This window comes from Rhea americana, unplaced genomic scaffold (assembly GCF_003343005.1).
Source record: "Rhea americana isolate MKP2758 unplaced genomic scaffold, rheAme1 scaffold_106, whole genome shotgun sequence".
In the NCBI taxonomy this organism is placed as follows: Eukaryota; Metazoa; Chordata; class Aves; order Rheiformes; family Rheidae; genus Rhea; species Rhea americana.
Window position 1 is genome coordinate 2445709 of NW_028185106.1, and position 24950 is coordinate 2470658.

Below are 24950 nucleotides of genomic sequence, written 5' to 3' on the forward strand. Positions count from 1 at the left end.
ACGGGAAATAAATCTGCTGGATTTTTTGTTTGTCCTGACACACTTGTCACCTAGACACATACAGGCACAGCTGTCTAGTTGCTTTATCAACAAGTAATTCATGCTACAGTCTCATTATCTGGCCTAGGGCATGATGATAAAATACGGACCTTAAGGTCTCCTTTTTTGGAGAAATAGAGAATTGGAAGTATAATCACTAACGGATAAATGTTAGCTTTAAAAGGAGTCAGGAGAAAAACAAGCTCCTAATTGAACACTATAATCAAATACATAAAGAATGTTTTAAAACTGTATTTTTAAATAGCATTTTTCATCTGGAAATCTCCAAGCAATTTATATATTACATCTGTTTTACAGCAAAGAACGAAGCAAAGGTTCTTATGATCACTCATAAAATCTATGGCAGAGTCAAGTATAGAACCTACTTYGCCTGGCTCTCAATCCATTTTTTCCATAGAACTGCAGACACTTACTGTTACAAACTTCATTTTGCCAAACAGATATCAGCTTCTACCTGAAAACATACAGCCTTTCACCTCAATCTGCAAAGAAAAGCCACACAAGGACGGAAAGAGAAACAGATACATATATATGGAAACCCAATAGGTGAGAAGGAAGTAGTAGGTACAGATTCACAGCTCCAACCTTGACTCCTATGTTGTAGAGACAAGTAGCACAATTTGCCATTGTACAAGAAACACTGGCATATTTATTCAGGAATGACTGTGTAGGTAAGATTGTATCTATCAGTAAGGAAGCGTACTATCAGTGTATGTAACAGATAAGGAGGCTGACCCGGATATTCAAAAATCACTTTTTATTGACTAATAAAACATGGTTTATACTGAAGCATCCTTCAAGGAGTCACCACTATGTGTTCTGACCTGATACAGCCTTTTTACCTAAGGTTTCTCTCTGTGTGTTATGTCATGTTTCACACTGAAAYGTGAGCTCATACTGTTTGCCAGTCGTTGTTCCTCTCTTATTAGGGATAATTGACAAAGATTGTCCATTAGCTTAAGGAGGCATGGTTCTAGTCATCAATGATGCTGACTTTTATCTAAGATCTACTTAGTGCAATAATACTCGATATATATAGATATAGATATATATATATACATACACTGCATGTATGTGTGTATATAAATATGAGTGTACACATATATACACACAAAAAAACAAGTGTGTGCCCTTATATATACACATGTATATGCAGCACATGTCTTAGATTCCTTGCAACCAAGTCCAAATCCTTGCTTCTTAGAAAGACAAAGATAAAAATAAAATAGGAGACAAAGTGAACTTCCAGCATTTCAGTTTTAAAGACACTTCCAACTGTTTATACTTCAGATTACAGCTATCAGAATAGGAAGCATTACTGAATTTAGAGTAATATTTCAGCTATTCCTGTATCACCAGTCATTTATTCCAAATATTTTATGGTATGCTTTTACATAAATGTGGTACAGAGCACGTACCCTCTGTCTGTCCAATATAATTTACGGTTAATCCAGTCCACAGCAAGTCCTTCGGGTATATCTATAGCTTCATGAACAACTTTTTTGCGATTTGAGCCATCCAGATCAGCTCGTTCAATCCATTTCAAGGCAGTATGGGCAAAGTAAACCTGAGAAGAAATAACAGATGAGATGTGAGTATTTCCCACTTCACTTTCTGGTCTATTTCCATGGTCTAATAGCTCCTATCTGAACCAACTTTTCAATTTTGAAAGTTCCCTGAACCATTTGGTCACAGAGGGGTAACAACCTGTGATCCCTAATTAAATAAAAAGGCACTTATCCTTCAACCAGGATGACTTCTACATGCTGCTTGTGCTTAGCCGTAAATCCTAGCTGCCCTATATACAGTCCCCTGAATATCCTATGATTTTATTTCAGTGTCCTGCTACCTCACATGAAGCACAGCTGATGAAACAAAAGTAGGAGCATGCAAAAGGAAGCATGTTATCATTTAACTGGCCGTTCATTTTAAAAAAGAGGATGGGGGATGGAGTATTAGTGTGTGTGTCAAGGAGCTGTGAGAGGAATAGAAGAGTAGTTATATAATCTGCCTGTTTTTTCTCTTTCAGCCTACGTATATTTTAATTTCTTATCAGGTGTTGATCCTACAAGGTTCCAACATTTCCACAAGAAACTTTTCAAGTTCAGGTCAAAATAAAAGTTCTCCACTGGTTGGAAATTAGTTTTGTGTTTCCTGAGGATGAAGGAAAAAATATGCTCTTATATTTGGTATCCAGAGGGAACCAAACATCGTGTAGCAGAACTAAATACAAAACAATACTGTTTTATTTGCAAATGGTAACAACAAAGCACATAACCTTTCTTTGACACTATTCATGAGGCCAAACAAAGCAGGTGGGAGGTCTCCACCTTTGAACYAGCTAATCCAAGTATCAGAAGCTGTCTGACCATGGGACCACAGAGTTACGTTGAGCTAATTTATGCATCTCACTCCGTTCTGTACCACTAGGTCTAGCCTGCCACAGTGTAGCTAGATCACTGCTCATTACTTCATCTCTCTACACCACACTTCAGAGCTCCTTGCAACACAGATCTCCCTAAAGAAGTGGAACAGAAGTACATGTAGTGTCATCCGAGCAATTGATTTAGATGCACTGCAGTACAGAACAACTGCTAGTTCTCCAACAAGGTCCTATTTCAGAAAGAAGTGGCGATGTTCCAGCAGTGCCCAAAATGATCCTCCTGCAAGGCAGATCTTGTAACATTTTGACTTGTTTAACTGTGTCCATTCAGACCTTGATACACTTCCAACAACTTAAGGAAGTTCCTCATCAGCCTTCACTGTACTTCCCAGGACCTTTTTGTATCATTTTTACAGAGTACATAATTCTCATCATAGGGAAAAAGAAAAAAAAAACTGCCACAGAAGGTTTAGCAAAGTACAGCTGAACTCCTATTCTTCCATATTCTCCAGGCAAAATATAGGGCACTGGGATGAAGCTGCACATATRAACAGCTCCTTATGAAGAGAAGAATCCTATTTCCAAAAGGAACTGTCTTGTAATACGAAGAACGTAMTTCATAAGAACAACAAACCCATCAAGTTGCTCAGCAGTTTATTCAATAATGTCAGAACATAAAGATGTAATTTTTGTTAAGATTGCTCCAACATTTTTTATGGGCTGTGGGTTGTAGTTGTACAAAAACAAAAAACAAAAAACAAAAAAAGAAAAGATGCTGCTGTCTGTTATAGCTACCAGTAAAAAATACCATACAACATATTTTCAGAAAACGGTACTGAAATCTCAAGGAGAAAGCAATCAATCACACAAAAGTTCTTCTTTGAAGCTGCATTCAGGCCTAAAGTGAATTTATAAATCCACACTCTTTGTGAATTAGCCTTGTCGACATATGAAGCATATTAAGTCAGTAAGCAAAGGATGAAACTGTTCAACTCGTGTTTGGCATTCTGTACYAGCTGTGCCCCTGGACAGGCAACAGAACAAGTAGCAACACAATGAGTAATCTGGATCACTGACAGCAGAAAGGTTAAGACACATGAACGTCCAATCCATTTGTCCTTGCAATACTTCAAAATCCTCTCATTTTTAATGCCTTACCTTATTTTCAACCGGGTCAGAGTCCAGTGCTAAGACTATTCCCATCTGCCAGTCAAGTAAACTTGCATAATCTGTTCCATCAAAACTGATTCGACGGATGTCTTGGCCATTTGCAAATAACAAAAATGGCTTCGGTCCTGTTGATGAAAATTTGCATGTACATTAATTCCATTAGGTTCAAAGCGATCTCTACATTGCATTTCTAAGATGGTCAGTGTGAGAATGACAGATACTATATATCTGCTTTGTTTCTTTGTGTTCTTTGCACCATTTTAACAATGCAATCAGCAGTATTTAGTTAGTGAAAAGGGAAAACTCTGAAAGCTGCTTCTTTGTTTCTTTTAAGCATATATTTTTCTATTCTCTATAGCCCTGTACATTTTTCAGGTCAAACTATTTCATTTTCACTTAACTACAGTCATTATCTCAGGCATACCCCAAGTAAAGAGTGGAAGCTTTGTCTCAGTAAGGACTGAAAGTATGAATCCACAGACACACAAACCAAGATGTCTTTTATGTAACAAAGAAACAAAAAGCAAAATAAAAGAAGAGCTAAAAATAGAATATGAAATCTAGACTGAAAGCCATATTCCCATCTCCCATGCTAGAAAAATGTTTTAAAGACTTAACAAAAAAGGAAAGAAGGAATTTGACAGTGATTTATTTTACTGCATCAGCCTTTTACCTCTGGATCCCGTATTTAAATCTCACACAGATCTGAGGTAATCTCATATATCACTTAAGTTACTCCAGCAGTCTAGAACTGTTCCCCAAGATAAAATTTTTGCTGCTCTTACTACTGAGCTAAAAGCCAATTTAGGACCCAGTGTGCTAGATCCAACACCAATGTAGTGTAAGACTCAAATTGACTCAAAGAGCTAACATAAGTAGGTAACAAAAGCAGATAATATAGGAAAGAGAAGAAGAAAGAAATGTAGGCCCTTGTCCTAAATCCAACTTGCATCATTTCAGATTTCACAAAAATAAATGTGCTACGTGTTTTAAGGATCTTTGCCCAAGATCATTGTAAAAATTCATGATAAAGGCAGTAACTAGCCCAGCCGCATTTCACATTGGATGACATTCACATTGCCCATAAGAAGCCTTGACTTAGTAAAAGACTGAGTAAAAGCAAGAAAAATGCTGTCCTATAATAATAAAGAATAAAGGTTTTMATTTATGCCTAAAATAATCTCACAAACTTCTTTTTCATCCGTTCTCTCATGCACCCATGTATACCTTGCTGCTCACACTGGGGTCTGCCCTGTTCTCAGAATAAATAGATGTATCTGAAATCCAAACATGCACATCAAATACCTGGAAATATCATCACAGGTAAGGTCCTTCAATAGACTATTCCCTATCCTTTTTTCCAAATRTAGACACCTCGGCCCCAGTTCTGTAACATGGGCTAGAAACTACACCTACATTTACATGAAGACACAGCAACCTGAATACTGCGGATAGGTGAGGTAGAGTTAAGGATCCCAAAGTGAAATGTAGAAGTTGGATAACAGAATGAATCTTCTGCAATGGAGACTGAACCATATAGCAGTGGAGACCGAACCATATAGCAACGGTTCTGATACATTTCCAAACTAATAATTCCCAATCTGCACAACAGTATCTTAAAACCTGTGCAAAAATAGAGCCTAGTTATGCCATCCACTTAAAATGACTCTAAAATGTTTTTGTTTGCTTATTGACAAAAAAYATTTATCGGCAGCAATACGTGGATATCAAGATACTCACCTATGGCAGTGCAGTGCTTTCTGTCCTGCTGAAGCTTATATCCAGGAAAACAACCACACTCCCAGGAGGATGGGCTTAAAGAAGAACATATCTGACTACAGCCACCATTATCTGGAGATGTACAGCCTTAAATAAAGCATTTTAAAAACTTTAATTTTGCTATTCAAGGAAAAAATGCAACAGAAGTATAAGCATGAACAATCCATTCTGTGATTAAGATTTCTGCAGCGAAAAGCACCCTAATCATTGACAGATTTCATGAAAGGACTCCTGTTGAGAGAAGTCTGGCAAATTAAAGCAAACTAGCAGCAACTTCTAGAGCTTTTCCTGAAAATTCACAAGGAAGAACGAGTGGGATATATGAACAGAGCTTCGATTTGTTGATTATTTCACAGAACTCTTAGAAGTGCATAGAAGTGCAAATTCTATCAGACATTGCACTTCAAGCAAAGAAACAGCAAATTGCCATTTTTTCCCCTAGGAYAGTGATCCGATGAAATTCACTTGATTCTTATGAAAAGAAATCATTCTTTCCTCTTGCAGCAGTACAGTGGTTACACCCACAATGCCAATCTGAGTTTACTCAGTGAACTGTACCTAGAAAAACAGTAGCACTGAACCTATGTTACATATAATGCTGCCCAAAGTACGYAAGGGTTGTAAAATGGGAAGGGTGTTTGTCAAGGCACAAGGCTGCCATTAATGGAGCTATCTTGACCCAGAACCTGGGTAGCATGAGGCTGATAAAATCACTGACAGATTTCACAGAGTTCCTAATCTTGCATCATCCGTCCTATGATTCATGTCAAATATAAATTATAGATGTCTCTCCTGCAACAAAGCTGCAAAAGATCTTGAAGCATCTGGGAGATGCTTCAATTTGTACTGACAACAGAATTTCACCTGCAAATATAGGATGTTACTGCTAAGAGACACCTATTAAATGTGAAGACGAATATTGCTCAAACATCAAAAGTACGCTCATTTGTACAATCATTTACAGCTGTGCAAAATGAGTGTAAAATSACATCCTTCACTTCCGGTTCTTAGTGCCAAGGACAGACAGACTCTGGTAGTTACTACAACTAGAAAAACGTTAAATACTTGCCTGTGCATGTTTTGCCATCCACTTTGAGTATAGATCCTTCAGGACAAAAGCAAACAGGCCCTTTAGATGTCTGAAGGCATCCATGGCTACATTCAGTGATGTTACTTACACAGGAAATCAGCTCTAYAGTAATTTACAGAGGAAAAACATTCTTAAATGATAAGAAAATCTTTCATTAACCCCCCACCCAAGATGTGCTGACACTTCCTTAAATAGCAAAAAAACTGTGATAGCAGAGAGAACAATAATTCTGTTTCCCAACTCTCCCTGCCAAATCACTCTCTCRTAAGCAAAGGAGAAAGCCAAGATTCCTGCAGGGTCCTAAAGCATTACACTGATCAGCTTTATATTTTCCAAAATTTTATGAAGGAGTGTTTGCAAAATGGTAACAATTTAGAAATTTAGAAAACCCTCTTTCTTACAGTTCACCAAAAATGTATCAGGCTTCAAAAACTACATGGAAGTTATACTTTAAGGATAAGTACAAAATGTAGAGAGAATGAGGAAGAACTACTTTCCTAGTACTAAGGTAGTTGGTAACGAAGCTAGAAGCACTGAAATACGAGATGAACCTTACAGAAATAAAATTAAATTTCTTAGTGGTAAATCTTGAAACTATAAGGGCAACACCATGTGAGGACCYGGCAATGTCTTTCCTCTATTTTCTACTATAATTGTTGCAGTGCCAACACTTCTTCTAATWTTTTTTTTAATTTTCTTTCTCTTATACAATTTCACAGGATATCTCTCCTTCCAGCTTCTGTAYTGCAGTGCTACGTCTCTTTATGCCTCCCGCAGTGCCATATGGCAACATCTGTTGGAAGAGTGGAACTAATGCAGGTTACCACAGCTGCTTCTTTGAATCACCAGCATACACTGGCTTAATGGTGYATAGCTGTTGCAAATATTCCTTCTCCAAGGCAACTGCACTCTGGACCAGATTGTTCTAACCCCTTACGAACAACGAACAGGGTCAAGAAACTGATCTCACGTCTATTTCTGACCAGAGCCTGTGGCTTCAGATTCAAGAGCTTCATACAGAACTTGGAAGACAGAGTATCAAAATGTCTGGTCAGCATGTGGGCTTCTCACCTTGCATCTGTCTCTCAAGTTGCACAGATAGTGACGTATCTGCGTTGTGCTGCAGTAGTGATGGAGTCACAATGTCCACGCTGCATCCCTAACCCGTGTTGTAAAAATATTTTCTATCTAATATGAGCCACSCAAAATGTAGGCATATAGTTTAAGCTATTCATCAAGAATGGGACTGAGCTACACAGTGTCTAGAGTCATTCTGGATGTTTATGAATATCCTATCTCCGAAAAGCCTCTGGCTCCAGAACTTCCATAGGTCTTCTATCATACCTAACAGCCTTGTACAGCTGTCTTACATATCCCAGACCCCCACGGTTAGGCCACTGAATTGTGCTTCCAGCTCACTCTTAATAGAGAGGAAGAAGTGCCTCTTGGAAGCCTAAAACAGACAGCCAGATCAGCTTGCAGAGTCTGTGAGACTCTACGGCTGCATATACACATTAGTACTGATATTTATTATATAGGTGCTGATCTTGCTATAACACGGACTGAACCAAGTGGTGTGCACTGGGCATATATCTGTCTGGGGCATATATTAATGTTCTCTTTATGTGGAAAYAGGGTCAAGGGATCTTTGTATATACCTAAGTTTCACTTCATTATGGCGCAGAAAGTGACTGAGAAGACCCTAAGACTTCAGAACTCGGATGCATTCCTCATTTTATGTTCTAGACTTAGTTTAGAAAGGCTTAATTCAGCTTTAGGTTGAATATAGGCAATGCTACACAAAGGAAGAGCAAAAACCTTCAGCTCTGACTCTTACTACGACTAAAACATTGTCCCCCAAGCTTACTGAAACATAGATCTTTGTTTTGCCCCTCCAGTCTTCTGCTATCTGCATTCAGTTTACTCAAATTTGGCCAATTTTAGACAGCTTCCTTGTTTAAGTACCKATGCTACGTGTATATATTTTCTCAGGCATACTTTTTATACACAATTTATTTGATAATAAAAAAGACAACTCTCTGAAACTGCAGCAGCCACCTGGAACAAAGAACTTTACTGATATTTTTGTGTGACTTATTCATTGCAAACAGAAGTTCATGAATTTAATTTCATACCTATTAGCAATGCTATCAACTCTGATCTGAAAAGTGATGATGCTGTAAAGCTGCCRGTTTAGAGACTGGACAAATTGTTATGCAGGTTAGAGAGAGTGAATCAAATTCAGAGATCACATTTAAAAAGATATACTTGCTTATCCACTTTTCATGTTCACAGAACCTACATTGAGCACTGAGGTCTCCCTAGTTTGGGGTCCAAGACCAAGAAGATACCTACTTACAAATGCATGCATACTGCAGTCAGACTTTTTTTATTACTTCTCTGTGACTAATTGAATTATCATCCATTATCAGCATTTCCAAATGGCCCAATGTCCAGTTATTATCAGCATTTCCAAACGGCCCAATGTCCAGTTATTCACAAGTGTCTCCCGAGGATGAAGCAAAACAAGGGAGTCTGCATTCTTTGCCCCATTTACTGTATTTCAATATTCCATTGGCATAAGCTGTGTTGCTAGCTTTTGCTGCCAGAAAAAGTCAGGTACAGATGGACCTTTATAGAATTGGAGTTCCCCCAAGGTAAAGTTGACAGTTTACAAGTAACTCACTAAACTCCCTAAAATTTACAGCCATGATTCAACATAAGGACTGCATCCAAGCATCTTGTACCAGATAAACAGAAGCACTAGACCTGACTCAGTTCTCCTCCCCAGGAAGCTCACATCTGATTACTCACGTGTAACTTACACTTCTTTAAACATGACCTCTGAATTTGATTCACTCAGTTTAAGCTGATCTTACGTAACAAGGGATTGGAATAGAGCCAGGCAACACACAAAACTCACAGTCACTGAAGCATTAAGTGAGGATTCTCTCCAATATCATACTGGAAGTGTTTATATGTTACTGCTACTTACCATGACATGTTTTCCTATCAGACAGCAGAACAAAACCTCTTGGGCAGGTGCAGTAATAGGAACCAGGGACGTTCACACAGCCCAAAGTRCAGCCATGATTCCAAAAGCCACATTCATTGATATCTGCCAAGAGAAGCACTGTGTCAGAATAAGGTCATCAGCCAGTGTCAGGGAACTAGATTAATGAAACAAGTTAACAGTCTTCAAGAAATACCTCTCTTTCTGCTGTTCATTTTGCAAAATATGTTGATACTAAATAAATGCTAAAAAGCAAGTTTGTGGAGCATAATTCAAACAAGTGTTAAAAGCTGCTAGCAAAAGCAATTGTTTGTAATTATACTACTACAGCTTATCCTCAGAAATTTTCACTATTCATGCTGTATGTGTCCAGTATAATGAACTTTCAGAAGTATGCCTTTCCATATAGATTTGAATGGCAGKTAAGTCCTATGTGTAATTCCTGCCCTTCTCCATATCACATTAAATACTTTTTTCAGACAAAAAAAAATCCTTAAAAAAAAAGAAATCTGGCTCCAACATTACTCAAGTAAAATTCTTAAACCATAGAAGTGGCTTAGAAATTCTATTTTGGAAAGTGATCGCAGTTAATTTTCTGAGAACTGGGTTGCTGCTCTGTTTATGCAATTCTATTAAATCTGTAAGCTTTTATCTTTCAATGCCTTTGTGACTTTGCAAATCTGGTCCTGTAGTGGAAAAAAAGATGCTTCTAAAAGGTTATGTTAACTATAAATAAAAAATCCAGACTGAAACATTCAGAAGCAAGTTAGGAATTCAAGCTACTGTTGAAAGTAGGACTTTAGACAGTCATCTTCTTCCAGGATCTTTCAATATTTCATCTTTGGTGGTTTTAATTTTTCAGGACCAAAAAGCATGCCTATTTATCTAAAGCTCCTCTACTCAGGCTGAGATCAAAATTTCTCACAAGAATAGCACTTCTTGTGACACTTTGATAGGTCTCCTTTTAGACTGCATCAGAGCCCRGAAGGATACAAAAATAAAATGACACAACTGAAATTTTTAAGATCTCAGAGTTTTTTGTCATACTCAAAATATGAGTGTAACATTACATAGCACAGAAGAAGTTTTGTCATGTAATGGATTAAGAGTCACATATTACCTTCACAAAACTGTCTATTTCGACTCAAAATAAAACCACTAGAACATTTACACCGATGMGTCCTCAAGTCTGGCCTGCAGATCCTCCTTCTGCACTTTTCTTTGTTCAGATCACAAGATTCTTTTTCTGGAAGAATAAATATAATGTAACTATTTTGAACAGTTCTTTACACTCAGTGACACGACTTCTCCTTCTCAACAGGTATTTGTTCAACCCAAGGAAATTTATTTTTAAAAAATAGAAATATTTTAAATATTAAATATTTAAAATAAAAATCATTTAAAAAAATAGAAAATGATAAACAAATTTTCTATTTATAAAAAAGGAAGGTACTTAGAGGAGTAGGCATAGGTCTGTTTGAATGATCATTTCTAGCTCCCTATCAGCACAGATTTAGAGAGAATCTGCAGTAGGGGATGCCTTGTCTTCAGCAGGTGGATACCTATAGTGACCATGGAAGGATCTTCAGGAGATTCATCAAACAAGATGCAGGACAACTGAAGCTAACAAGGATTCTCCTGCATTCCTGATCTTCTGCTCCGCGTACCTGTTCACATGGAAGCTCCTATATAGCAGGCTTACCATGCAACTAATCCAGTACATCACTCTATGTTACCAGGCTCTGTCAAATGCTTGGAGTGTGTGTGCGTGTGTGTGTGTGTGTGTGTGTGTGTGTGTGTGTCAGAGAGAAAGAGAGAGCGCGCAAAAAGGAGAAAGAGAGCAAAAAGAAGAAAAAGAGCAAAAGTATGAGGACTGGCAATATTAAGACAAAGTAGTACAACACAACTTGCCAGATCATTAGGATGTTACAATATATTTCATTTGGACAAAAAAAATTAGCAGTCTAGAGTTTCTACTGAAGTGGATCCTGGKTTCCTGACAGTTAGAAATGCATGCATTATAAAACTCTGTTTATAACACTGTGTCCCAAAAAGTCAGAACATTTCTGATGCCCCCAAAGACATATTCAAAGTTTCTTCAAAGAAAGCAGAAAAATGTACCTAACATATCTCCACGAGTCCTCCAATTTCTCTCTCACAGAAAAAGACAAGCAGGTGTTTAAGTACCATTTTTATGGGGAGGACTTGCAGAACTTCTTATCTGTGCCCAGCTATCTTTTACAGCTGGTGCTTTCRCAGATATGCGAACACTCGCAGTCTTATTTTGGTCTCCCAAACTATTATTTTGTTTTTAATCCTCCTAGTCTTCCTTCTGGGATTGCATGTCCCTTTTCCAAGCTAAGAATAGCTGAACTGCTGTTACTGAATGAGGGTATGCAGCCACCGACATACAACTCTTGTATTTGTCCTGTGCTTCCCGCATAATGTAAAAGAAATCATAGGCTCATACGGACAGAGAATATATTTGCACGTGAACGAATTCTTGTGCTATTTCCAATTCACCCTTTGAATTCCAAGAGATGGAGAATAGCACATTATTCAAGTTCAACATTCAATCTTCTGCTGCTCACAACAATAAAAATCCTGGGCAGTTAAGTGAATGATACATCACACACATACACAAATGAATTAATTTCCTGGACAGAAATTTCAGTTTAGCTGAAAGCATCATGATTGCTCTTACTTGCATCAAACTGATTAATTCTTCTCTAACTAAAGTCATACTGTTACATGAAGAATGATGAATGGATGACTTGATGGATATCATCTATGTTACTAAAAATGTTAGCTTATCAAAGGCTTGATTTTTACATGGCTTCAGCTCAGCCTCTGTTTTTGTAGAATGTTTTGTAGAATGCTGGACCCTTATTCTTTGTCCCTAAAGCAGCCAAATCAGACACACACAGTACTGCAGTGTCTATCTTCAAATACACAACTCATTACAATGATAGAACTGCAAGTACATGCAGTCTCAAAACCTTACARACCAGAGAAGAGATCCTGTTGGAGGCTGCATCTTATGATTATTACTGGTGCTACTCCATTGTCYCTTGCTTGTACCATTACTGATAAAATGAGACTGAAGACAGTGGAGCATTAAAAAGAAATAACAGAAGCAACAATTCTGCAATTTGGGTAACCTCAGGAAGATGTTCTTTTTTAACCGAATAATTTTTAGAAATCAATATTACCAAAGCCCAATGCCAAAAAAAAGGCTCAAAACTTTGAGTAGATAGTTACTGACTTATGAATCATGCAGTTTTTAAAATAATCTTTCTAGAAGGGGAAATTTAAACATTTTCTGGAAGAAGCCACCAGGAACCATCTTTCTTCTTTTTAGTCCTCCAGRCACCTCTTTTGAATGAAAATGAGAGTTCTCAAACAATAGTCTGAGGCCAGTATTTCACACAGGAAAGGAAAAACAAGGTAAGTCCTCTTCCAAAAAATCCTGGGTAGCCTGAACATGATTTCCTCTTAATTTTTTAACCTATCAGAGAAGAYGCTTTAAAAAATTTCAGAGGTAGTCTTTGAGGTTTTAAGGTAATTTGGACATTTTATGAGCCATTAATAAAACTGAAACTAGCATTCCATCAGGTATTTATAAACATATATAGTGTCATCAAATCTAGGGTTAGTCATTCAAGATTCAAGACCTCCTTTCAGATTTTACCCTACCAAACTTGTTGTCTGGGGTTATAGCTGAATCCATGTTCTTCTCTGCACTTATTGATCCCAACCAATTCAGGAAAGTCTTTTGAAAGGGAAGTAAATTATAGGATAAGAGGAACTTAAATAGTAGTGAGAAGTCTAAAGCAAATAATACAAACTTCAGTTCAAAAAAATAAAATCACATCAGCTGAGCACTTTTTCTTCCTAAAGGACTCACTTGATATCTGCTTTAAATAAAGCCTGAAAATTCACAGTTAACACTGCATCGCAACATATACTTGCTTAGGTTGTACAGAGCTTCCATTTAGTTTAGGTACGCTTTCATCTCCAGATTTCTCTGTTGTAAGATTTGCTATAAATCTCATTTGATCCCAGTTCTTGCACTGGATATGCCAAAGCAACATACATGCAAAGTCCAAAAGGTTCATCTGGATTCAGCCTGTTAAGCTTGTGACTTAGAGTCAGGATAGTGACTCTATCACTTTCCAGACTTCTTATGAATGCTATATGGAATAAAAAAGTGCTACTGCTGATACCACTTATTGTTAATACTTTTCAAAGACGTGTTAAAAATAGAGCAGTATCATAAGGCATTTTAAAACACTAGTAGTATATTTATCAAGGAAAAGAGAGGAAGAAAATTGTTTCCAGTGGAAACAAAAGCATTGGAAATCAGTATGCTCCAGAGGAAGACGAGGAGCTAAGCTTCTGAGAGATGAATAAAACCTAAGCACCCACAGTTAATGAGCATTATGTTAAATGCTCCTGTGAAGTGAACACATGTAACRCAACTAATAGCCCCTGAGGTTCAAAAGTCCACCATCACAACCTATATTTCTTGATCACTGTTTCTCCTTCTCCATCCTCATGCATATGCAGACATRGTGACTACCAATATCTAAGCACCCTTCATGAGATGTTACTCAGGGTCTTTGAAATCTCATTGAAACAACCTTGAGTCATGTGTGGACAGGTCACCATCCTTCCCTAGGTCTTCTGTGTGAGTACAAGAGATGTGTAAGCTGAGAAAAATGCTTTAATCTGCCAAGGTGCTTGTTTTCCTTGAAGAAAGCACAAAATGGGAATGTCTCTGAATGAAGGTATTCAAAAATATAAGCTTTATCTCCGAGAGCACTTTCTCTTCTGCATCTCAATAGCTCTTTGCATCTCAATAGCTCTTTGCACTGCAAATTAAACATTTAAAGGGGAAAGCCTCTTTGAAGATTGTGATTTCCCTGCTCAGACTAGGCTTCGGGAAGAAGAAGGAGCACAATACTGTACAAATGTATTGGCTGGATGAAGAGAGTGAAAGACTATTTGATAGTGGATATTTAGGAGTAGTTCAAGAGAGATACCTACAGTTTCATTTTTGCTCATACAAATACTGCCTCTTCCACGTCTTTACATCACCCAGGCCTCTGGAGACCTCAGACCATCTTCCTTTGGGAGTTCCATAACTCTTGCTAGAGACTCACAAGTGCCTGAGTCACTACCTGTCCTACTGTTTGCTCTGTTGTTCACATCTGAGCAAAACTGATGCCTAAAGCTACTCAATTAAAGCAATAATGCTTTGCTTTCCAGAGACCAGAGACCAAGGCATTATTTCCCCTGGACAGGTATATTCTGCATTACACTTCCTACTGTCACAGCAGAAATCCTCAGCAGGGTGAGCTCTCCGTAGTCATCTGCCTTCACTTTCTGACCCACAGTGAAAAGTGGTGATATGGCCACTTCATACTGTAGGTTACAACTAATCTCAGACTCTCATTTGATAGCTCCTGTGGCAAATTCAGGTCTGTCTTAAACAGAGTAACTCCTAATCCAGTCACTCCACAGTGAAGCTGAGACATACACATTAGCACTTGTGGGACATATGACACACTTCTTAAAATCCTTTACTGCCACACTAAATGATCAGAGGTTTTCATATACGCATTAGAGTGAAATATCCAGAAGGGAAAAGTCATTTGATGAAGATAATCTACAAGAAGAATTAAAAAGCTGTCAGTTATGTGCATTTAACAGGAAAGTATAAAAATGTCTATATATAAATAAAAGAGAAGAGGAGGAGGAAACCATGTTTATGCATACGTGTTTTTATATTAAAAGAGTGCATCTATGCTCAGCATGCTTCCTGCCTTGTATTCCAATTGGAGTTACACACACCAAATGGAATCTTGAATCACTGAAGTTAAAAGCAAATTYTGTCATTGACTTCACTGAATCTTGGATTTTTGCTGAAAAAAATATTATCTAAAAAGATCAGAGTATATTACTTTACTATTCTCACACATGTAACTATATCATTACAATTTACTTACCAAAATCCTGAGAATCTTCTCTTGCACCTGGCTGTTTGAATGGATGTACCACTTTTATCTCCACTGGTGGAAAAAATGATGGCTTCAGGCTAATTGTGACTACAGTTTTTCCAGTATACTTGTTGGCTCTCCATATCATACCCAATTTCGACTCTGAATAGTACAAGTGCTCAGCAAAGACAGACATACCAAGCAATTGATGTCTGTAACAAACAGAAAATAACATGAAGTGCACACTACTGGATCTTGACACATCTACTCACTCACACATTTTTTAAGCATCTAGTTCAGTCAAGYACACAGTAAATATCCCTTTTTTTAGTATAAATTGCATTCTACATAATCTTATATATGAGCAAGTCAGGTGAGATGCCACAGATATTCCCAAATAATACAGCAGCCAGAATCCTGCAGATTTGCAAGAACCAGCTGCAAAACTATGAACATTTCTCACCAGTTGTGAGGACTGGTTGTTTCCATTTGACTTTGACCAGTTGTTCAGGACTGACTCAACTCACAAAGAAAGCCTAGGTATTGCCTTGCATCTGTTGAACCCAGCAACTAAAATTGATGCTTGCTTTATTGAAGGATCTAGGCCAGTTAAGTCCCCTATTTTCTCAATTTCCAGTGCCTTTTCTGAAGCTTCTGACTGTACCAAGAAATTGGGCTCAATTCACCTTGCAGCTTTTCCTGCCACATGAAATTAGTTTCTATTTTCTGATCAATTATAGCAGCCAGCAGAAACCATACAATGGTCTAGCTTTGATAAGAGAGGAGACAGAATAAGTACTAAAAGCAAGACTTCTAGCCTCCTTACTCAGGAGGAGGAAAAAGAAGAATCCATATCATCCAGGCTCAAAGGAAAAGTGTTGATGCTCAGGAAACACCAACCAACTCAAAGGAGAAAGGATAGGAAAAAATCCAATGAGGCAACTGGCAGTGCAGAGAAAAACCTCAGCTTTGCTGAAATCTGATAGAAGCTGCAGTCACACAGAGTAACCTTCCTCAGAAAACGGGTCTAGCATGTAACATGTGTACCACTGTAGAGCATGAAGGCTAGATGTGTTACAGGCACTCAAACACACACAGATGTAACAGGCCCTTGGCAGTGCTTAGCCCAGGCACTGGGGAGTAGGGTGGAATGAGGTTATTCCATAGGACAGATACTGCCAGATCTGCTGGTTTACTGGAGAGACTGAGCCCTGGGGGTTAGCCAAGCCCCCACATTCAATAGCTAAGGAGGACAACAAGTTTAGAGGAGGACAGGAAAGACTTGATCTAGCTCAGAGTCTTGAGCACAGCTCAGACACTTGCACTCACCTACTGTGACCTTGGACAAATCATTTAATCTCTTTGCTTTTGGCTTCTCTATCTGCAGAAAAAGACCACTAACAAACACTCAGAGGGAATTCCTGAGGATTAAGTAGTTACCATTTACTAAAAGCTTAGAATATGAGGAATACTGAACAGCAATATTATCACCACAGAACAGAAAAGTAGTTCTGACTTTTTATTTTCCTATCAGTAACGTTAAATATATTGTTATAGGCCATTTCTGCTATACTTTATACTCACTACTGTGTTAAGAACAGACAAAAGAAACAGGAGAAGGAGGTGACCTTAACACTATCCCTGAAAATGACTGTTTTATTTCTGACCTGCTCAGAAAAACTCACCGAACAGAATTTTTGAGCAAGTGAATAGCCCCACCATCATAATTACATGATCCAATATGGGAAACTTCTTTCTCATGGTCATGTTGGATCCAGTAGAGCCTTAGGTCAATCAAATCCAGTGAGATGGCATTTATTTTTCCTGTGGTTCTTAAAACATTTCTCCTATTACTCCCATCAAGGGATACTCTGTATATGCTGGAAACAGTACTGTCTGAAGACCAAAATAACAACCTGCCAACAAGAAAAGCATATTTTGAACAAAGATAAATTTGCAAGATTATGTCATTGCTGCACATTCCTTGTTTAGCTGCTCCTGTATATAGAGTTTTTCTTTCTTATCACAGTGGTTCCAGAATAAAAAATAATAATAAAGCCAGGGGCTTTCTTAATATGTGCTAACCTATTTAAGGAAAACCCCATATACATCTCCCCTTAATAGAACTCTTTTCTGACCACAAAGTGTTGYCTGTTTAATGGAAGCAGTACTATTGCTAGAATTTTACTAGAGTTGTTTTCTTATTTTAAAAAACTTATTTCTATTATGGACAATACAGTGCAGGAAGTAGTGAGACACTAGAAATTTCTCTCAAAGTAGGTCAAGTAGGAATCAGTTCAGCTTAACCATGAAGCAATATTGTCTCTGCATCTGCTTTGTTCAGCCATGCGGTCAGAGAAGAAAACCAGAATGCAAGTAAACTTGGGAAATGGCACACTTGCGAGGCAGATCTGCATCATTTATAGCAGTCAGACTACGCTGCCATTAAATTAAGGCACACTCAAAATAAAGCTCTAATATCAAAAACAATCATGCATTCAAATTACTTATACGGGAAGTTATTCATGGATCAGAACCTAGATTTACTGATGTGACTAAGATTAGCAAATTGTTCCAAAATGTCAAGTAATCCCTGATTCATGTGTGTTTTATTTTTCATAAGTTTGGATTTAGAGAGGTTTTTTTTGTTTTTGTTTCTTACACTTACACACACAAATTCCAAAGAGCATTAACATTTTGCCTTGTTTTCACAAATTTTAAGATCTAAATGTACAAAAATAAATGTAGCATAAAGCCAGGTATGCTATGTTTATGTTAATCATATGTTAAAGGCACAGAAGTGGATTAGATTTCATTAGCAAAGAACTGAACTAACTGAAGAAGAATCAGTCCCTGCCCTGGCTTTTCCACTCTGTTACATAGTCTACAGTTACCACAGTTTTTAATGTATAGGTGAAAATAAGTTTCAAGAAGGTCCATCAGATTTTCTATTGATACGTTTAAACATTTCTTTAATAATTGCTTGCATTTCTATAGCACCTGTTATTTAAGAATCTTTAGAGCTCTGGAAGTTTAGATAGATAYGAGGATTCACATTTTACAGATAGGAAAACTAAGAAACAAAGGCGATTACAGTCACGCAAGTCAGTGGATGGCAGGATACAATACAAGCAAGCAGGAACACAGTCTTTACTGTATTTGCTCTCCTCTTAATTCTGAATCCTTATTTTTCAGCATATCTAACATCCATTCAGCGAAATCAGTCTTACAGCAATAGTTACGTTATTTTTACTAAAATAATCTTATCACTACTAACAAACATCTTTTGAGGAAAAGTTTCTAAGATATCACATTGATCTCTGTTACTTGTGTGAGCTGCACACATTGGAGAGAAGATATTGTTAGCATCAACTTTTTGCATATCTGTGCTTGCTGCATTACATTTGTCCTAATTCACTTCACATATACAGCTCTCAGAATTTTTACACAAGCAAAATGCACCAAGATGTAAAAATTATGTTAGGTTCCCTGGCGCCTACATTCTTTACAGCTTATTACTAGCTAATTTGCCTCCCTCTAAGCACTTGTGTACAGCTTTAATGCTTAGTGAATCACACTTAGGTGAATATATGCATTTGAGTTTGTCCACAAAGTTTAGTGCAAGTTCACCAAATATATTCCTATAATGCCATTTGTAACACATTTCCCTATGGCATCAGGCCAGCAGACTYGAGGACTTTTGAAAATTTCCCGAATTGGTAAACATGACTTTCAAAAGCAGATTAGAGAGAAAAATATATAGGCCTTCAAAATCTATCCAAATGACAACATTCTAAGGAATACTAGTAATGCATCAGGAAGTTGGTATATGCACAAATGCACAAGGMGGGGGCACATAAGCCTTAATATTAAAATACTTCCACACTATTCTGAGCGACTTTATGGCAACAAAAATATGTTATTGTTGTACCAAACAGAAGCATCTCAAAGTCTCCTCAGCTTTTATTTTTGAAACTTTGAATGGAAGAGCTCTACATGCCAAGATAAATCAGTATGGGGAGACCACATTGACAATCAGTATCAATAATTTTTGAGGAAGCCAAAACTCTCATGTGAGCATAGTTCTCTGTGTGAACAGCTTGGAGCTGAAAGAAGCATCTTTATGATGGTTAAATTACTAGAGAAACAGAGTAGCAATAATAGGTTCAGAACCAATAAGCAGAGCAACTGAGGGACAAAGGAAACAGGAGCAAAATTTTGAGTTTAGATATGTTCCAGAATATATGCTAATTTATTTTCCAAGCATGCCAGATCTGGAGCACAAGGGACTTGCACCATTTGCAGAGACTTTATCCTTTGTTGTTCCAAGCCGTCTTCCCTGCTACCTTAAAATTTCACTATCTTTGAGAAAGAACCAGCAATGCCTCTTTCCCTCAGATCTCKTGTTTTGCAAAAACCTTCCCTTATGCCCAAAAGACACAGTTTCTGCWTAAGCCTTCTGTGGACTTTTGCCACGCAATTCTCTATTTATTTCTTGTATAGTTATTAACCTTTTATCCTACCTGGTCAAAGCTCAAGCAATTATTGCACTGTAGATAATACAATGTGTATAGACTATCCCTACGGTTATAAATCACAGTCATAACACTTAGTATAGTCTGAGTCCATTTCAATGAAATTACTAACCTAGTCAAAATTACCTTTGCTCAGCATCAATGGTAATCCTTGTGGGATGRCCAGCATCTCTTAGAAGAACTCTGTGTTTTTTCCCATTCATGTCTGTTGTTCCAATGGTTGCTTTCTGTTTATTGGCCCAAAGAATATTTTGATGTATCCAGTCAATAGCAAATCCTGAAACGCCTTTATCTATGTAACATAGTCTCTGTAAACAAAAAAGTTGACAAGAAGTACCCCACTTAATACTCTAAACTTGACTTGCATTACGTAGACTACAGTGCCAGAGTGGGCTTTCCATTTCATTTTACATCCTTTTCTTTCAGACCCACAGAAATTTCACTTTCTTATTCTTTAACCACTTCATTTGATCTTCTTTGTACTTGCACATATCCACTCTGAACTATCCGACCACCTCACAGAGGCAAACTGTTCTCCAGGGAAAATAAGGAAATATGCTGGACTGATCTTTTAACTAGAAACATCTTCTGTATTTGGCTTACTATGAAATACCCAGACCTGTACTGTTACAGATAGAAGACTGCCTGACACATTGCTGSGGGACCCTAATCCTTAAAAATCAGTGTGAAATACATCATCTCCACGTGAGAACAGGAACTCTGGCTGTATCTTTCAAACAAAAGAAGGCTCCCAGAACATTGTTGTTCAGCCACAACACCCTGTCTTCCCCTCTTAATCAGGGGCATGCAATGAACTGTACAGCTTTTTCTGAACAAAAAATGCAGTGCTGAAAGAGGCATTTATGCAACCATAGAAAGCAATAAAAGGTTTGAGAGAAGAGAGTAGGAATTCAAATACATTCTCCTCATACCATTTGTGCCAATTTGAGTAACAGTAATCTGGAAGACAAACGTCTGTTACACCAGTGATAAATTTAAAATGGATAGACACTCTACTGTCTTCAAAGCTTTGGTTTGCCTAAATTTCCTCCCCTTCATTTTTAACTATATTCACTTGATCCCTAGAAAATACTAAATGTACTGTGAAAGTCAGTAAAACAGCACAAACACAGGCCTCCCTGGTACTTACCACAGCTATTATGGCAGTAAATACTATTTAAATTTTAAAGTGCCAATCAATAAACAGAGTTGTTTCAGCAGAGGTTATAATGTTCAGTAACTTGGCGATTTCACAGAATTGATTACCTTACCTCTCGTTGTGTGCCATTCAAGTGAATTCTTTGCAGAAGCCGTCTTTCAGAGTCAACCCAATACACTTTCTCTCCTGCATAATGGAAGTCCACAAGTGTTGACTGACCAGTATCAGCCACCAGTCTTTCATGATTTGTCCCTTCAGCATCAATTCTGAAGATGGCATTTCCATGGCTGAAAAGTAAAAAAGGTGCAGGGTCTGGTGTGGAGAAAAAAAGACACCAATTAGATATGTATGGTACTTTYGCCACATTAAATTCTCATCAGTATTATACTAGCCCTAGCAAACATTCAGGATCTAACCATCTTTCTCATATTTGTACATTTTAACGATAACTTCCCAGATATATTGCAGAGAAGCAATGTGACATAAACTTCATGTCCCTACRCATTTACTGCTGAAAATGTGTTAGGTCAAAAAAATGATCCACGAAAGGGAAATTGAGGAAAAAAATTGTTATCACTCATCTCAAATCTTATGATCTAGTTGGAGTCAAAAGAATCATTTTATGCATATCTTGCATTTAAAACATTTAAAACATGCTTAGAGATATCCAGAATTTGGTTACCTGACACAATAGATCATAGCATACAAAAAATGCACTAATCAAGTAATTTTGAAATACAATTATTAATACAATGACAACTGAATAATGGCTTTAAAACCTGTCTAATCACTTRCTGAATTCATCTTCCAGCAATGCAAAGGAGACTCTCCATTCATTAAGGATGGATGTCAGCAAGGATGTACTGTCATCAGTTTTTGCTCATATTCTTTTGAAAAATTGAACCAGTTCTATTGGCAAGCTTTGCCACATTTTAACTAATTATCTTTAAAAGTAACATGAAACTTGAGATTTAGAACAGCAGATATGACTCCTACAAATTTTAGCCAGATGCTGCACATTTATCATGGCTGCAAGGATGCTCGATTCAATGACCTGTATATTAAAGAGATGAAGTTTGATTTCTCCAGCGAACAGCAGGTTAGGCAGCAAATTCTGACAAGTATCCAAAACGTACTTTACTGTTATTCACAAGAAAGATGGCCAGAACTCTGACTTCTGTAACAATAGACTGCTTTGTATCTGGACTTTTCAAGGTATTGCTCAGTTATAAGAGCTGCTTCTAGGATGTTAYTGACATCCTTTTCTGCTGCTATTTGTACTGAGCATCACCATGTAAGAATATTTAAACTATGAAGACTTGCTTTACATAAATGGTAAATGAACACTGAAGTGTAGCAAGGTTAATTTATCTCAGGAATTCGGCAGTTGTACTGTTTGCACTTTGCTAATTACTTGACCAACAGTATATATATACACTTCGCTTTTGCGCTTTTCAGGCTCTGCATTTTCCATCAGGATCCTGTGAGTAAGGGCTGTAAATAGAATGTGGACTGAAGAATTGCATTTTGTTTGGATTTTCTTTCATTTCAACTGCAGAGGCACTGGTCAGATTTGGGACTTAATACTATCACGTGTTTATCACGTGTTTGATGCACAGATAAAACACACCTGCATCAAAGAGCTTACTGTCTTTAAAACATGAGGGTATTTCACTTGGTATACTCACTACAGAGGATTTGCACCTAGTGTAAGGATAGCGTTCTTTATCCATGACAGTAGCTCCTGAATTGTCACTCACTTTCTACTCATGGTATAAACGTTAGTAATATCCTTAGAAAAAGTTTGAAGTCCAGCAGTAATGTATTACGGTAGGATTGTTCTTTGAAACATCTGAGCTGAAATATCACTGTGAGTTAACATGTTTATTTTCACTTCTCTTCATTTCAAAAGTAAATAGTTTACTAAACATTAGATAAAAAGGTAATACTTATTTTTTAAAGGGCTAGCCCTGTATAGGCAGGGCTACAAAAATGCAGCTTGGGGCTTTGGGAGGGACACTTTGCTGTCAGTAATGATGATTCTAGAAGTCGACTGAGCTAATTTTGTTGATGCTGATTTGGCAGCCCCACAGAATACTTCTGGTTATGCTCTTGGTTCCAAAGGCTGCATCTAGAGTGACTTGAGACATCCCCTGCTTCTTGGGTCACAAACACACCCTGCCACACCACAGCTCCACATTGAGRGCCCAAAGTACATATTGATCACAAAAGGAAAATTCGAACACCTGGACCAGAAGGGTGTTGTAGTACGTCCCAGACAAAAACTCAAACCAGACATGCAAGAAATCAAGATGGAGAGACAAGAGGTGAATTTCAGAGCACACTTGCCTGTTACTCTGGACAGCAATACATTTATTCCCCCAGCAGTATCAGTAGAGGACAAAATAAAGGTTATTCAAAGGCTGTAACCATGTATATTTTCCTCTTAGGGTGGCTAAAAGGTTTTAAAACTTAAATGCAAATAGTGTGTTCAAAAATCAGTTTGACAATTTAGGACAGAGGGAGAGAAAGAACTCACAGTAGCATTCATGTTTATTAACAAAGTATCWATGGACCAAACCAAAAATAAGGACTTCCTGTCCCGTATTTCACAGCATTGTCCCCAGAACTTAARTACACTGGACAGGTATCAATGCTAAGAGATTGAAAGCGGCAAAAGGGAGTAAAATCTTATGTAGCGCCGTGTTTTTCTGTAAGCAGTAAGGACAGGACAAGAGAGAGAGTTTAAAGTTAGGGTACAGTTTACTYCTGAGAGGGAGTAGATCTGCTAAACAGGAAGTCATGTTTCGTTTTTGTTTTTCACATATCCACCATAGTTTCTTCTCTCCACTGTCACTCTTCTGTGACATCTGCTTTTCCCCTTGCCAGTTAACTGCACACTAGAAGAGGCAGTTTTTCATTGAGCAAATCAAAGCATCAGTCCACTTTCCAGTAGCCGAATTAAGCCAGCATTGTGAATAGGGAAGAGAYAGGCATGATTCACTTTGAAAAGTATGCTAACTGCTAATTAAAACTCTAAAACTCTTTTTTAGTCATTAGAAAACAAAATTACATTACCGTTCACATAGCAAGACCATTTGTCTATATCCAARGTGTAGCCAGGCAAACAGGAACAGATATAAGACCCTGGAACATTGATACAGCTTTGGCCACAGGTTCCCAAACCACCTTCAAGACATTCATCAATATCTGAAAAATGTTTTGAACAGATTAGGATAACTCAGCTAGCAAAAGCAGAARCAAATAAACAGAAAGACAACCCTGGACACAGAAAGCTGATAGCAGGTTAGTTACAAAGTTTAGTTTCCCACCATTAAAACAGGAGGATGGCTATATTGCTTCACTTACTAGTTTCAGAATTGTTGGTTGTTGTCTTTTCGTATGTTGAGTGATTTTTTTTTTTCATTTTTAAGACGACTGACCAGGAAAACTACCTCTTCCCCAGGTGACTTGGCACTTTACACAAATGGTCTCCAATTGCCCAAAAATAGGGAAAGGACTTGTCCACTACTCTGTTTCTGTGATTTGCTTTTTCCTTTGCTACAGATTTTGACACTCTCATAACCTCTGCCTGCAGCTGCTTCCTTCTATTACAATCTCTTTTCCCACAGTAACAATTTTGCAAATAAATCACCGGACTTTATAAAACATACGACTGCCAAAGCACTCCTACCCTGACATTTTGAATTCAGTCAAGTCTCAAAAACATACAATACTTTAAAGAACACTATATTCTGA

General features: G+C 37.6%; 1 protein-coding gene across 1 annotated transcript in view; it reads right to left on the minus strand.

The window, feature by feature from the left end:
- EGF (epidermal growth factor) overlaps positions 1-24950 on the minus strand; it is a 61596-nt gene that overhangs the window by 28634 nt on the left and 8012 nt on the right. Inside the window, exons 2-12 of the mRNA XM_085309271.1 lie at positions 24270-24401; positions 21304-21503; positions 20159-20340; positions 17183-17413; positions 15507-15709; positions 10616-10741; positions 9478-9600; positions 6462-6584; positions 5354-5479; positions 3602-3738; positions 1479-1627 (exon numbers count right to left, since the gene is read on the minus strand). Of these exons, the coding sequence (XP_085165397.1) occupies positions 1479-1627; positions 3602-3738; positions 5354-5479; positions 6462-6584; positions 9478-9600; positions 10616-10741; positions 15507-15709; positions 17183-17413; positions 20159-20340; positions 21304-21503; positions 24270-24401 (1732 nt within the window). The remainder of the gene's footprint in view (positions 1-1478; positions 1628-3601; positions 3739-5353; positions 5480-6461; positions 6585-9477; positions 9601-10615; positions 10742-15506; positions 15710-17182; positions 17414-20158; positions 20341-21303; positions 21504-24269; positions 24402-24950) is intronic.